The 16625-nt window shown below is 36.3% G+C and overlaps 3 protein-coding genes across 3 annotated transcripts; all 3 read left to right on the top strand.

Moving 5' to 3' along the window:
• Positions 1-3110: 3110 nt before the first annotated feature.
• On the top strand, positions 3111-3927 carry LOC128362244 (receptor-transporting protein 3-like). Its single transcript, XM_053322986.1, has 2 exons — positions 3111-3259; positions 3591-3927. The coding sequence occupies exons 1-2, from the start codon at positions 3111-3113 to the stop codon at positions 3925-3927; spliced, it is 486 nt and encodes a 161-aa protein (XP_053178961.1).
• Positions 3928-5651: 1724 nt separating this feature from the next.
• LOC128362243 (5-hydroxytryptamine receptor 3A-like) lies at positions 5652-9896 on the top strand. The gene is given in 11 exon segments (XM_053322985.1): positions 5652-5678; positions 5842-5896; positions 6226-6432; positions 6610-6621; positions 6715-6794; positions 6911-7017; positions 7442-7611; positions 7842-8008; positions 8476-8686; positions 9143-9328; positions 9607-9896. Coding segments are annotated over 11 exon segments (1512 nt in total).
• Positions 9897-10982: 1086 nt separating this feature from the next.
• LOC128362242 (5-hydroxytryptamine receptor 3A-like) lies at positions 10983-16316 on the top strand. The gene is made up of 9 exons (XM_053322984.1): positions 10983-11037; positions 12662-12816; positions 12945-12989; positions 13622-13728; positions 14020-14189; positions 14324-14484; positions 15064-15274; positions 15435-15667; positions 16032-16316. The coding sequence occupies exons 1-9, from the start codon at positions 10983-10985 to the stop codon at positions 16314-16316; spliced, it is 1422 nt and encodes a 473-aa protein (XP_053178959.1).
• Positions 16317-16625: the final 309 nt, after the last annotated feature.

The following is a 16625-nucleotide window of genomic DNA, read 5'->3' as shown; positions in this document are numbered from 1 at the left end:
TAATCAACTGCATGAAAGCGTTTCCTATTTCACTTTTACTTTTTATCGTATAAAAATATGAATGTTGCTGTATTTTTTTGACAAATTAATATATATTGTAATTGTAATATATAAGAATGAGATTATTTAAAAAAAATAAAATACATACAATAAACCACAGTGCTGTGGTGGATGCATGTGCAATATAGACAGTGGTGGAAGGTGAAAAGAATAAATTATGTTAGAGCTGGTAGCCCAAAAAGTCCTTATTTTTATTTTTTAAAGCACTAGGCTTCGTAAGGCAGTCTTGCTTGGTACCTATTATTATGTTATTATAAAAGTGATGTTGCTCTTAGTAAAAGCTTCAAAGAATCTCAAAAGAAAATGTTTAAATAATACCAGCTTCACTGTTCTTATGATTTAAGTTTGTCTGATAGTTGGCAAATGTCAAACGCCAGGTATTCCTCAACAATCTGGCTATATTTTGCTGTAGGTTGTCATAAACAATTGTACTGTGGCTTCTACAAATGCAAAATGTCACTATCTGTGCTGAATCTACTAAAGACAAAATAAACTGATCTGTTCTGATCTTATTTGCCCGATTTTCATTTTAGTTCTTGAGTAATAACTATTCTGTATTTACTGATGTTATTCCATTAACCTTCAACCATGTATTTATTGTGAGGATGATGATAGATAGATAGATAGATAGATAGATAGATAGATAGATAGATAGATAGATAGATAGATAGATAGATAGATAGATAGATAGATAGGACAACATAAAAATTTAAGCTCAGAACTGAAAACACTCACACACCCAGCTCAACTAGTCTTTTTATATTTAATCTTTCAGCTTTTCTACCAATGGTATTTTAATTTAACACCAGAAGATGGCACTGTTACTAATGAAAGTTTCAGTTTCATTTTATGAAACACATAGAGGCAGTGATTATCATTGTTAATCTACACCAATCACTGACTAATTATTTATTATTTATGCCTAATGCCTGCATTAGTGATATAAATGTCTAATTCCCAATCCTGTTGAATATATGTAGACCTGAAACTTAAATCTGTCACCAAATCCGCCTTCTTCCACCTAAGGAACATTTCCAGACTCCATCATTCACTCTCTGACTCAGTTGCTGAGACTCTCATACATGCATTCATCACCTCACGTCTGGACTATTGTAATGCCATCTTGTATGGGGTCCCCAATAAAACGCTGGACAGGATCCAACACGTCCAAAGCTCAGCTGCCAGGGTTCTCACTCGAACAAAACCCTGGCAGCACATCACCCCCACACTCAAAAAGCTGCACTGGCCTCCAGTTAAGTTCCGCATCACTTTTAAACTTCTTCTCCTCACCTATAAATCTCTTCATGCCGTTGCACCCCAGTACAGACCTCCTCCATGTTTACCACCCTCTACGGGACCTGCACTCTGCTGATTTGGGCCTACTGTCCATTCCCTGTGCCAGAAGGCAAACCATTGGGGGCAGGGCCTTCAGTGTGGTAGCTCCTACACTGTGGAACTCGCTCCCTCCTGACATTCGCCAAGCACCAACTCTGGACAATTTAAAATCACTGTTGAAAAGGCACTTGTTGTTCCTGCAGGCTTTTGCCGGCTAAATGTGTGTTTTGTCTGTGTTTCTTGTTATTGTGAAGCGACCTTGGGTTTCATGAAAGGCGCTATACAAAATAAAGTTATTATTATTATTATTATTATTACTTGTGTTTTGGTATCAACCAAACACCATATAGTAACACTGCAATGCCTGGATATCTGCTTACGTATTCCTTCAACTGTCAATTTGAGCTTTTAATGCTGTTGTAAGTGATTTCTGATTGGTTTTTTTCCCCCTTATGTTGTTACAGTACATATTTCTGTATTTCATATTACTCTTCTTTGAATTTATTTTTTAATTAGTCTGTTTTTTTGTTTCTTCACTGTGTGGGGGTTTTTGTTCACCATGTTCTGTGTATTATGAGGCGCTTTTATGTTTTTATGAAATCTTTAAAAAAAAAATCTGCAAAAGAGCAGTTAGGCCTCAACATGTTTTTATTTACAATGGCCTGCTGACAAAAAATGTTTACACATAGTTCTTTATGGAGTCCTCTTGGGAGATGTAAATGGTTTATGAATTTATTGATTAATATAAATTAATATAAAGTGTAATAAAGTTAATGTGTAAACATAGTGATTGCTTTGCACAATTAACACTGATAAAAATACTTTTTAAATCTCTTATTTCAAATGTCATTTTTTCAGACAATATGATTGTCCCTAAATTGGCCCTACAGTTGAAATGGAGATATGCACTTCATTCATTGTTAAGGAGCAAGTATATATTTGGCTGTATGGAATGAAAATGACAGTAAAATTAGGCTATTATTTGATGGCCACATTTTTTGGCCATGTATTTGAATACAAATATGGAAAATATTAGAATATGTTTGTATCACATGTATGAAAGAAAACAAAAAAAAGGGAAATTCTAGAATGTAAACCTGAATTTTAATGTCAAAAAGGAAACAAATGTAATCTATTTTTATTGATTTATGGAAGGGTGTGACCAAAAATTACACCAGAAGGTAGGACTGTTAGTACTGGAAGTTTTAGTTTCATTTCTCTTGCAATCCATTGGTAGTCCAACAATTGCAAACTTGTATGAAACACATAAAGGCAGTAATTGTCATATTGTTCATCTACACCAATCACAACTCTTGTGTGCGACGCAGCTATTTCTGAAAAGTAAACTCAAGCATCCATCATGATCATAAGGCTGTAACCATCTACGCACACACAAAGCAATAACATTCTCATTGGATGGGCTTTCTTTCAGCATATAAAGACTAATGCAGTGACTAATGTTATTCATGCCTAAAATCACCTGCCTCAGTGATACAAACTTCCCAATCCTGTTGAGTATAACTACTTAGACCTGAAACTTAAGGAAACCAGGTTTCCACTTTTAAGTTTCATTTATCTCAAATTCTCTATGGGAGGTGCTACACTAAAGGTTTCTCATTGAGGAAGGATGAGTCATGCAAGTTGTACTGTACTGACAGATCAGCTGTCAGAGTGTTGTCTCTTCGTAAGTGACCAGCAACTCTAACTCTCACAGGATGGCACAAGAGGAGTGGACACGTATCTTCCAGATTAAAACAAATGATCTCAGGCCAGAAGACTCTTGGCATATTGAGTTTGATGAAAACCTTGAGCCTAACAGACCAAACCTGGGCTGGAACCAGTACATCAGGAACACATCTGCAAGGTCAGTTTGCTACTTCTGATCAATGCTACTTCAAGTGCCTACATGTCATTATTCAACATTATTTCCTAGTATTCATCGTATATAACATAGGTAGAAAGTCAGTCATTTGAATTTGCTCTCAGCTCTCAGCTTTTAAATCTACCGTAATTATGTAAATTCTTCCTTCAGAAGACAAAGCAGAGCTGTTTCCAATGTAATTTTGGTTGGTTGTCATTTTGTTAAGGGTTATAAATATCTTAACTTGTGTTTACAGTCACATAAAAACTATATAGATTCTCTCTATCTCCATTTGAGTTGTAATTAGGAAATATGTGCCCCTTGTCATTTGAAGGTTCGAATGCACCAAATGTGGAAGAAGTTGGCCTTCCAACCGGGTGATGGTGGTCTTCTACATGCGCCTGATGGACGGACAGGGTGTTGTCAAGGTGAGGTGCTACCGTCAGAACTGCAAGAAGTGCAACGCTGCTCCGATGGAGGAGCCCAGCATCGAATCTGACAACATCAACATCCTCCTGGAGAAACTGGTGGAGAAGATAAGAATCAAGTGCTACCATGAAGACCTGGGCATAATCAGCAGGCCTTTCAGGAGCTTTGATGTCAACAATCCCCATGAGCCTGCTCATTGTGAGGCCTGTATTCAAGGCATCTGTACAAATAATTCAAATTAAGCCTTTTATTGAAAATAAAATGTCAATTAAAAAGGCTTGATCACTAAAATTAGATTTCTATTTGTATCACAGGATTTTTGTCTAATTTAATCTAGTATTTCCAATACATGCTATAGTGCAACGATGATTAATACCTAGTTTATGTTTGTTTTTTTAGTCATTAAAATGATTGGTAGAAAGAGGACTGATGAAGTAGTTTTATCACTTTTTATAGGGATATTATTTATTGAAATGTTGATCAATATAAATCAATTCTGTTTTATTACTGGTGATACTACTGTACTGACCATTGTATTTTATATGACATGATGAGGTGGGTTGGGTTGGTATTCTCTGCCATAATAAAGATAGAGGCATAATAAATATTGGTAATTGTTGATCCATAAAGTCCTTGTTGGAAAGTTCACATTGCGGTGATGCTGGATTGAAACATTGGACCCTGTGTAACTCATTCAAATGACAAACCACAGTTCTTTATTTTATGCCCCATATTCTTGGAATGATCTTAAACAATCAGTACTAACCTATGGACAATTTTGAAACCATGAACACAAACCTCTGTGTTTCAATATGTATCTGTTTTAACTGATTTGTCTTCTGTTAATTTTACTTTTCTGTAACTTGATGAGTTTACTCATTGTAAATTAGGGTAACCTCAATGGTTCTTAGAGTTTAAATAAAAGTTTGATGAAATCAATAAACACACCAAGACTCTCCCACTTCTTGATCTGTATCATTGTAATTAATAGAATACTAGATATAAGTATATTGTACATAGGCTTCTTCCTTTGTGTGCTTGGTGGTCTTCCGGTACACAGGAAGTGATGCACAGTAGGCTACTATATTTCTGGTCGCAGCAGTAATAGTGATATGTTATAAATAATACATATACAGTATAATAACAACCTCCCAAGCAGCAACAGCAGGAAGGTGGAATAATAAGGAGGAACAGACAAAGAAAAGAAAGCAACTCACACTGTCTCAAACTTCACCAAAGGAAGATTCAATGAAAAGACCATGATAACAATTACTGTTCTTCAGGGTCACTGACACAACAGAACAACAGGTTTTATAACATAAAGAATTGTTGGTTTGCTTCAAGTTTGGGGAATACATTAGTGTTGTGTATTGGAGCCAAGTTGTGTAACCTGTTTAATTTTGATGGACAACAATGTCATAATATGGAGAAAGGTTGAAAAGCAGGGGGTTTGAGGTTACACCAGACAAAACCTGTTTCTCACGAGGCGTCCACTGTTTATTTGCATATGACCAGCATGTGTGACACTGATGCTGTTGTGGTCATTCTTCACCATCTGCAAGTCACACACTGGGGTAGAAAACATTAACTGTGGTTTGTTTTTAGTTTGTATGAAACCACCTAAAGGGAAAGTAGCTACCCTGCTGAGTTTTCCATTTCCCACAGCATTTGCCATCTTTTTTGACCACATCACGATCGGTTTACAGTGCCACTATGTATATCTTGGCCACTTAATGCTGAATTTAGTCTTGCAGGAGTCAGTTTGACAGGTAAGTTGCAGGTATGCCTTTGCTGTCTGACGGTGGTTATTTATGGATACGCTCAGTAGCCTATTGAATGAATGTTCTGTTCATGTAGTTGACAAGTAAAAGAAATGCAATTATTCTGTACTCAGCAGGCTTGAAGTACTGAAGAAACGGCTCTTACCTGACAACTGTAGAGACATAAACATCTGCCTCTTGACATCATGACATCCAAGAATACACCACTGAAGGTAGAGTATCTTCTCCTGGTGCACATTGTGTATGTTATGAAGGGGTATTTTTCTGAGGATGAATAGACCATCATCATCATGATAAATCACCTCTATAACCGAAAACCTTTTCTTAAATAATGTATTCTTCAAACTAAATGGTTTTACTCTGTTTTCATTCTAGTTGGTCCTTCCATCAGTCAAGCCTATACTGGTTGTGTTTCTCATTCTTATACCAGGTAAACTTTTTGGGACGAGAACTACATGTGGTGTGACAGTTTGGCTCAAAAAAACAGATAGTGTCAATCAAACAAAAAATATGCAGGAAAATCAGACAACGAGGAAAAAAGTAAATATTGAAAGCCATGACTACTATAAGACATGACTAATACTAATCTTGTTATGGAATACCTTTATTAGAATTTCTGTCTATTGTGCATTAAATTGAAAGCCAATCAAAATCTTAACGATTATCAACAACAGCGAAATGTAGATCACAAATAAAAGCATGTGATCTACATCTATGAATCTATTGATCACAACAATTGTTTTTTAATCACCTCATCAGCTCCATGCAGTGCCATCATGGCAAATTGTTCCCAGCCAAATCAACTTGCTCTATTGGAAGCTCTGGATCCAGTGTTAAACCTGAGCGCCATACGACCTGTCATGAACCTCACAACCTGCACCCGCGTCAGCACATTCTTCACCTTATATGGAATACTTGGAGTGGTATGTTCAGCTCAGTTAGCATTATACAGTGTACCGAGTAAGTGTGAGTATGTAGCACCTCTCCCAGAATAAAGTGATTTCTATTCTACTCTCAATAACTATATATCTATATATAAAGGACTCAGTTTTGCGAGCACATGTAATGACGTGATTATTATGATAATATGTTGAGCAGAAAATAGTATCTATCCAACTGCCAGTGGGAAGATAGAAAGACAAGGTAGAAAGAGTCATCAGGTACAGTATGACACAGTTTTATTTTGCTGAGGACCCATTTTTAAAAAAAACACAATAACAACACACACTTAGGGGAACTAAATGAAACACTGACATTGTTTTTCTGCTCTTCTTTTCATTCAGGATGAAAAGGCTCAACGCTTGGTGACTTATATTTGGCTAGAATTTGTAAGTACTGTCATAAGCCATCTGAATTGCTCAGTCAGTGACGTTGGGAATTGCGGAATCATTTCAGTTCATGATGTGATTATTACTTGTCAAATATCTACTCTTTGTTGTTTTAGTGGTGGAGAAATGAGTTTATCGTTTGGGATCCTGTCCAGTGCGGCACTGGCAAGATTTCTCTCCCCAGAGACAAGTTTTGGGTGCCAGATATTGTAATCAATGAATTGTAAGTTCCATCATACCAGACTGTTAACATTTATAAAACCATACACTGTATATACAGAGTTGACTTAACACACTGCTCTATTATATTAATATTATATCAACTATTATTGTAATAACTGTTAAATGATGGAGTGAACATAATTTTAGCTCATGAAAAGACATTAACCAATAATCTATTAGTACATCTGTCAATGTGTTCCTTGTCTTTGGTGCTCCAACATGACAATGACAAATTTACACTCTGAAATCCTAAACTGCAGAGAAAGTTGGATTCTTTGTTAACATATTTTGTCTCTCTTGCCTCAGTAGAAAGCATCACATGCTCACAGTGCTTCCTATTTATAGCTGTGGATAAATTAAAGGTGCAGTGTTTTCATTTTGTAGATATTTTATTCATAATTCCTCTGCTTGTTCTGGTCTTGCAGCATTGAGAAGAATGCTGCTCCTTATGTCCCATATCTATATCTGTATAGCACTGGGGTCATGCACGATTCTCAACCAGTCAAAGTTGTCAGCTCCTGTAACCTTGATATCTACACCTTCCCCTTCGACATACAGAACTGCACTCTTACTTTCAACTCCTACATCCACTCAGGTGAGGCACTTTGCAGAATGTTTTATCTGTCATTGTTGTCCTTCACAGTATATTAGCAATAATGCATAAACTCATTCTTTCCTTGGACTTTTAGGAGCTTATAGTATCTAGCCAGTGACAGGCAGCAGTTTATGAAAAGAATATCCTGAATCTATGAAGTATTACATCTCTGTAATGTGGATCTGTGCTTTAATTGACTTAAAGGGAATACTTTCCTCTCATTTCATCAGCAAAGGACATAAAGGTATTGTTGGGGAGGTCTGTCGCTAGAATGACAGAAAACTCCAAGAAGATCATGACCACTATGGGGGAGTGGGAGCTGCTGGATATCACTGCCCACAACTACAGCATTCCCGCACAGTATGAGGATTCCTCCATCGATCAGCTTTCATTTCATGTATGATGATTAGAATATTTGCATTGCAATACATATTGGGGCCATTTGAAAGCAAGCAAACCTTGTATTTGCTGTGTTTAATTTATTATTCTGTGTGAAATTAATTTAACACAACATACTTAGACATATCGGTCCTATCCACATCAGAAACTGTGCAGCTATAGTTTAGATATGGACACAATTATGATGAAAACAGCTCACACGGTGGTGCATGGTGTGAGAACAACGTATGGATGGATGCTTAATTATTATCATTAGCTGTCTCAAGCAAATTTGAAGTTGTTATAATATTTTAATGCAAAGTTTCTGCATGTAAATAGTTAATCAATGTCATATTATCTAAAGATGTAAAAAAGAAGAATTATAATGGCTAGTATACACATCTTTTGCCATTTTCCTAACTCTGGCATCAAACCATTATTAAAAATATGTTCTGTTTTGTCTCATTTTTTTCCTGCCCTCTGCAGATCAGAGTGAGGCGTCGGCCCACCCTCTATGTGCTAAACCTGCTTATCCCTAGTTGCTTCCTCATAACAGTGGATCTCTTCAGCTTCCTGCTACCCCCACAGACTGTGGATCGATCCTCCTTTAAGATGACCCTGATCCTGGGCTACACCGTCTTCCTACTCATCATGAATGACCTGCTGCCAATCACGGGAAACACCATACCTCTCATAAGTCAGTGTCAGGCTTAGAAAATGTTCCTCAGTAGTTTCAGACTATGGTACAGTAGACAGTACAAATATTTCTGCCAAATTTTGCTTTAAGAAACACACACAAAATTGCTTACAAAAGTGTAGAAAAGTTTAGAATATGACATTAAAAAACTGTACAGGTTGTGTGGTGAAGTGTTAAAAATTAGCTAGCAGCAGTCTTAATTTGCATATTCTAATCCATAAACAGACAATGTGCACTATGTTCATATTTACATGAAATTTACATATCAGCCAAACACACACTGTATGTGTTACCACAAGGAGCAGCATAGACACCTTTTCACTCATTGCACATACAAATATAAAATATTGAATTACATTTTTTTATTTGGTCTCTTTTTCTTGTCTGTGCAAACTTTATTAGTATTATTTATTCTGGGTCTCAGTAAACACACTCTCTCTAATCTCTTTATGCCAGATGTTTTCCTGTCTTTGTGCTTGGCTCTGATGGTGGCCAGTCTGCTGGAGACTATCTTCATCACCAACCTGCTGTGTTTCTCTGCGAGCGCCTCTCCTGTGCCTCACTGGATCAAAGTGTTCGTTCTGCAGATTCTGGGCCGTCTTGTTTTCCTGACTCAGAAGACTAAAGAACAAAGAGATGCAGGTATACAGCCTCTGGGAGTTATACTATGGTTAAATACATTATATACACTTGAGATCAATTTGATGGTATTAAAAAGTCAGTTTAAAAAAGAAAAGAAGGAGCCACATTGGAGAAGTTATGTTGCTTAAAATAAGAATTCCCATGCACAGCCGGTATTACCGATCAGGTGCTGCTCGGTTGCAGAAACATCTTACGTGAAAAGTCAAAATTAACTCACAAACATTTTCAGGCCTGAATTTCAAAAGTTCTACCTTTTTTACCTTAAAACATAGACATAGAACTCAGCACTGTGACAGCAGAGACTGTTGAAGTTGTTGAGGGTCCTCTCGAGGAGAAGGTGCCAGTGGTGGAGGACAAGACTGTGGTGGAGCTGAGGAGCCTCGGAAGGGATCTCCAGGCGATCCGCCTGCAGGTGGAGAAGCAGCTGAATGGGAGCCAGACCTCAGAGGAATGGATGCAGGTGGGTTTCATCATAGACCGCCTGCTCTTCGGCATCTACATCCTCTTTATATCAGTCAGCTTCATTACCATCATCATTATCTGGGTAAATTCATATAATAAAACATGATTTTGCTTTTGAGTTCATTTTTTCGCATAGTTTGGGGTTTGTGAATCTTTTATCTGTTGTCAGATATTATTGAGGACAGAAGGTTGATTGAAGTTTAGTTATCTGTAAGCAAACATCACATTATATCCTCTTTTCACTACTCATTAATAATGTGTGAATTATAAACTGTGCTTTTTATTTCTCTTATTTAATTAAAACTATTTTTGTTTAGGTGTGTTTTAGGACTTTGTGAGAGAGAGAGAGAAGTTGGTATTTCTGCAAATTCTATACTTTGAGTGTCAGTAAAAGAAAGATACAACAAACAACAGTTCATACTAGAGTAATCCCTCTACCCTGGAGGTTTTTAATATTGAGCACACCACTGCTCCTTTGTTTTAGAAGTTGCTGTGTTTACTTTTTTCCTCATGTCTCCAAGCAAATTAACTCCACATGTAGTTCTGTGTATTATGAAGCACTAAGATACATGGAAAGACATACAGCATACAACTGCATATAATATTTCAAGTGGTATGTAATAATGCAGTTAAACTGTGTCTAACATTGTAGAAAAAATGTTAATTTTGAGAAAAATAAAAAGTTGCTGTGGTTTTTGCGAAAATATCCTCTTGTATGTGTCTTTTTATATTTATATCTGATTCAGTTCAGACAATAGGCAAATACGCAAGTGCAGAGTAGAGTGACAGATCTCACTCTCCCCCTAACCCTAACCATGAAATAAGATTCTGGTAGCTTTGTCTTGACTTTTCTGTATTGTGTTTGATGCAAATGTAAATAAAGATTCAGTCTCAAAATAAAGTAACCTAACAGGTGAAACCAACTCCTTAGACCTTGTTTACAAAAGCAGCGAGTAAAGTAAAGTCAAGTAAAAAAAATAAGTTAGACAAGTAAGACAAGTAAAGAAGATTAGCCACATTCTTATTTGATTAGCTTTCCTTAAATTCTACAACACTGACCTTTCGGCAGATTATACATGCAGGCACATGACTCAGAGAGAAAGCCAATCATCAAGTTCATCATTCTTGCAGACTGCTGACATTTAGCTTTGAAGTGTCATATCATTAAAATGTTTGTGTTGACGCTGGAAAGATGACAAACATAAAGACAGCCGGGCTCATGTTCATCTGTTTTGCGCTGCCTCGCGGTAAGTTGGAAAACATTTTGACAATCTGCAAAATTAGCAAAATAAAAAGGAAAGATAATCTGTTAAGAGCTGGGAGATGGTAATGTTTTGTTTTTTTTTAAATAGGTTATTCAGATAGAAAGCAATGAAAATGCTTTATAAAACTTTGTTGAAAAAAGCAAAAGACAAGCTGAACTAAAAATCTAATGATTTGGGAAATGGTTCATTTTTTATTCTTACACCAATAAGTGTTAAATAATATGATAACAGTGATCTTGAGCCTTAAACAAATAATACATGAATGACTGGATATGAGTTTCAGTTTTATGGCACATTAATCAATACTGTTGTGATGTTTATGAACTTGTCGTTTGAGGGAAAAGCTGTTAAAGTGAAGTTCATTGCCATTTTTATGTCAAACATCCTAAAAGTACACTGAACAAATAACCTGTCTTCACCACTCAAATAATGTAACTTGGCAAATAAAGGTGAGGAAGAGCAAACAGCCAGTTAAGTTTACTTATAACAAGACTAATTTGAGTCTACAGCCATATACCTTACTATTTCAGACTTACTTTGTTTTATCATCTTTCATTTGTCTTTTTTAATTTTTTAATTTTTTAACTTTAACATTATCATATGCAAATGGTTTTGTGAAGCTATAGTTTGTTTCTATATTTAAAAAAACAAACATTTTTTGTCATTTTGTTATATGTCAATGTCTGTATGAAATTTGAATGTGAATTTTTCATCTCATAATGACAATGCTAAAATGCTGTTTCACAGGTACAATGTTCACAATTTGAGTTTAGCATGTTAGCATGCCTAAATTATCACAACACTAAACACAAAGTACATCTAAGGCTGATTGGGATCCAGTAAGTCATTAGTGCTCATAAATCATCTGATGGCTCCAGATGAAAAGTGAAGGGGTCACCAAAGTTGTTACTATTTCACTCATGGCTAAACATAGCTGAGCTGTAAAATGTAATTTAAATTTAACTCAAGAAGTTGACACAATGTCACACAGAAGAGAGAGTGAATAAAATGAAGAGGTGGCGTGTATATCAAAAAATATATTTTTAGTGTATGACCAATACAGATGATACTTTCATTCTACTCAATTAATTTGCGCTTTATATTAATAGTTATAACACAAAGAACACATTCAGTAATACATCAATGTATAGAATAGAATAGATTCAAGATTCAAGACCGCCATTTAGCAGCATTTTGGGTTGAGTAAAAAGTGCATGAGTGACCCTTAATAAAGTGCTACATAAAATAGTTTGTCTTTGCCAGATGGCTGAATAGAATAGAATGTCTTTATTGTCATTGTACAAAGCACAACGAAATTGAGATGCCGTCTTTAAAAGTGCAGAAACAATAATAAAAAAATTAAATAAATAAATAATTTCTTCTAAAAAAGAAATTATTTACTGCAGTTTAGTGCTGTAATTGTTTTTAATCTGTTTGTGTGTACTTTCAAGGTCCTGAAGCGTATGCCTGAGGGCAGCAGTTTAAAGAGCACCTGTCCTGGATGAGATGGGTCCCTGTGGATATGGATTGGCATTCTGTAAAACATACAAAGACATTTATTTAAGCTGTCTCATGAATTTAGATTTCTGTCTCTTTCTGATCTCAGGTTTTGAAGCAGCATTGAATTGCAAAAGCCCAAGCCCAGAAGCTTTGAGTAATGCACTTAACTTACTCCCTAAAAATCTGGTTCGCCCAGTAAAACGCTTTTCAGATACACTGAACGTAACCATCCGTATCACTTTGGTGGGAATTTTAGGAGTGGTGAGTCCATATGCCACACACACATCCATCCATGCCTGCATACACACTTGCATACGTTTTTCAACTAATTATATAAGTGAGTTTTATTTATCATTAAAAACCATTATAAATATGTCTCATCTATATAGGATGAAAAAGCCCAATCCCTGACAACATTCATATGGCAATTCCTGGTAAGTTCAGAGCACTGACAGAACATGAATTGATTCAGAGATATATGTTTAACAAATGTGACAAGTTTCACTATATATTTACATAGTAAATATATGTTTGCTGACATCTAGTGAGGCTGAATATCATTTATTGCAAATTTAAAGGACCAAAACCAACAACACATAGTTCATCTCTTAATACATTCCATCTTCCCTACTGTCGGGAAGTCCATTGGCTACTGGAAGATATACATTTGCTGCAGATCTGGTGCATTTGTGAGTATTTAAAATAGCATGCAAGACTGACTCAAAACAGAATAGTGTCTGCGTTCACTGTAATAAAGCAATACATCATCTATAATGCACCCATGTGGCTAATTGTCCGTTTGATTGTTTTTCAGCTATAATGAAGATCTATGTTATAGACCTTCTCCTGTGCCATAGACTCTATGGCACAGGAGAATAAGCTATATGTCTGGCTTTGACAACATAGAAGTCTTGTTGGTTTTGGTCTTTTTATAGGATTTGTTGACAATAAGAAAAACATTGAATATCAAAGTTTTCAAATGAAAGTACCGTGTATAGTGACACAGTTAAAGTGACTGACATTTCCTAAGCTGTACATCCCATTGGTGTTGTTCTGTCCAATGGAGGAGTGGGACATAGCAGGACTGAACTGGGATGAAGAGGAATGTGGAACTAAAAAAGTCTCTGTCCCGCGAGAAAAGTTTTGGATCCCAGACATCTACATCTCAGAGTTGTAAGTTTAAAAAATGTTGAGTCTGTACACTTTTTACAACTACATCAGGAAACAAAAGGAATCATTGTTAAACATTATTTTTCTTGGCAAAATATCTAGCTGCACTAAATTCCCAACAATATACAAATATTGTTAACAAAGACAAAAAACTGCCTGATTTTAAATATTCAGATGTTAAATTCATTATTGTTGAGAGACTAATTTATGTAAGCCAGTTAGTGAATATATAAAGTAGTTAAGAGTATGTATGTGAAATTAAAATGTTTTTAATTCATTTCTGTTCTATTGTAGTATGGATGAGGACAAATCTCCCAAAGCTCCTTATGTGTACTTATTAAACACAGGTCATGTTTATGATAGTAGGCCGATCCGAGTGGTCAGTTCGTGCCGATTAGGCATCTACACTTTCCCCTTCGATGTCCAAAACTGCTCTCTGACCTTTGAATCCTATCTACATTATGGTAAGTCCTCCTAGAAAACAACAAAATTAAATCTTGTGTTATGCGCTCGGAAAGCACCAAAGAACTCAACTTCCATGTTGACAACACAGAGTGGGCATCTAATATCAAGAAAACGTTTTTAAATCTTATTCCAGCTTCTGATATAACAATGATTCAAGGCGCCACAGCTGCTAAGATCCTAAAAGAATCCAGAAAAGTGATCCAGACCAATGGAGAGTGGGAGCTCGCAGACATCGAAGTAGTTCCATCTACTTTGAAGTTAGATGAGGGAACCTTCTCTCAGATGGCATACTATGTAAGCACTTTTAACTATCTAACTTCATATTCTGTATTCAAATAATTAATACGTTACATTTCATTTGTTTAACATTACTTTCAAATCAGTTGTGATACCTTACAGAAATCATATGTCCGTTTTATTCATGCAACTATAGAATCGTATTATCTTATTAATTATTCTGATAAAGTTTTATTTTATTTATCCCAATGAAAATGTGCAGTCTGCTGTATGTGCTGTTTTAAAACCAGTCATCTCAGTGACCCCAGTTCAAAGCAGGTACCAGACTGCCAGTCTCTTTTTTGATGCATCCACTTGGGGTCTGACAAAAAAACAAATGACTTATTTTTAGAATTTTAGAAACTACTACATTATGTTAAAATATATTCAAGGATAAAAACAATATCAACAAAAATGATGATTAATAAGAATCATATAGCAATAAGAAGATGTGAACAGTGAAAAAAAGGGGACCGAGGATGGACCCTTGGGGAACCCCAATAGTTTGAGAGCCCAACAACAAAGCATCCAGACACGAGAGGTTTTATTAGCATGCAGCTGCCAATGTTTGTCTTTTTCTTCTGTGTCATCCTTAAGATCATTTTAAGACGTAGACCAATCCTGTACGTGGTGAACCTTCTGGTCCCCAGCTGCTTCCTCCTCACACTGGACATTTTCAGCTTCCTGCTGCCTCTCCAAAGTGTGGACAGATGCTCTTTTAAGATGACCCTCATTCTGGGCTACATGGTCTTCCTGCTCATGATGACTGACCTGCTGCCTGTAACTGGCGAAATAATACTTGTGATAAGTGAGTGACACCTTTGATATTGGTAAATTTAAAGTTAGCCAAACTTCAGCACTTTAAAATGGAGGCCATGTCCCTTTGTATTCCTTTTTGAACAAATGCCAAATGTCAATCTGTTGGGTTCAACTCTTGATAAATACAGTTTAACTTTGTTTTTCTGCAGATGTTTTTTTCTCCATCAGTTTAGCTCTTATGGTGGCCAGCCTGTTGGAGACAATATTCATCAGTAATATCCAGTCAAGCTCCAGCCAGTACAATATGGCGCCTAACTGGCTCAGCATCTTTGTGCTACGCTACCTAGCTGTACTCGTTTGTATCCCCCCAAAAAAGAAGAGTAACCGTGTCACCGTCTCCCTTGTCTCACCTGATAAAGGTATGATAATATTACTGTTTATCGTGTTTTGTTTTTGTGCTCAGTTGCCATCACATGACCTGAATATGGGATTTCAGTAAGGGATAAACAACCATCTTGCTCACTAGATAGCCAAGAAAATGCCTTCATCTGAATAAGACCAGATACATTTTAAAGCTCTGGGGGAGAAAGTGCTGTTTCTGGGGTCAAGGTGGAACTATAAAGGTTTTTGGGGTTTTATGCTGCTGATATTTTGAACAGGATGTAATTTTTATTATTTTTACAAATCACTGTCTGTGCAAACATTTTGATTATCAGAGTTAGTGTCAGTGCCAGGTTTCACAAGTGTCACATCATTTATCACCACATCACTCAATTCTTGCTCTTTGAATATACCCAGCAATAAAGACCAGCGTCATCTCAACAAAAGAGCTTCAGGGAAAGTCTGACAATACTTCAGAAAAACCCCCTCAGGAGCCAGCCCTGGATGAACTGAGGAAGATACGCAATGATCTCGCAGCCATCCGCCTCCAGATGGAAAGACGCTTGGAGGGAACCAAAAACTCAAAGGAGTGGTACATGATTGGGATAGTCATAGATCGTCTACTGTTTGGCATGTATATTGTTTTTATCTCGGTCAGCTGTGTCATCATCCTATGTATTTGGTCGATGAGTAACTCGTACGTAAGGTAGATTCATTTGGAAGGAGAGTAAAATAACACAGTTATGCTGATCACCAGAAAAGGTTTGAAATAGTTAATGAAATTATTATTGGTCTTAGTTCTGGTAAAAAAAATTAATTAACCCATTAATTTCCCATAACCCTGAAGAATTTGATGCAAGTGACACAAAATAAAACTCAGGAGATGGCATCACATATGCCTTCCACCCAGTTCAGTCCTGTTCATCCTAGAGCTTCATCTCATGCTATGTAGTCTGTGTGCATTTTGCTGGTGCAAAGTTAGCACGTAAAATAGAATTACTGTACAATGGCCACATTTA

Source organism: Scomber japonicus, chromosome 7 (genome assembly GCF_027409825.1).
Source record: "Scomber japonicus isolate fScoJap1 chromosome 7, fScoJap1.pri, whole genome shotgun sequence".
Classification (NCBI taxonomy): Eukaryota; Metazoa; Chordata; class Actinopteri; order Scombriformes; family Scombridae; genus Scomber; species Scomber japonicus.
This window is presented reverse-complemented; position numbering and strand designations above follow the sequence as displayed.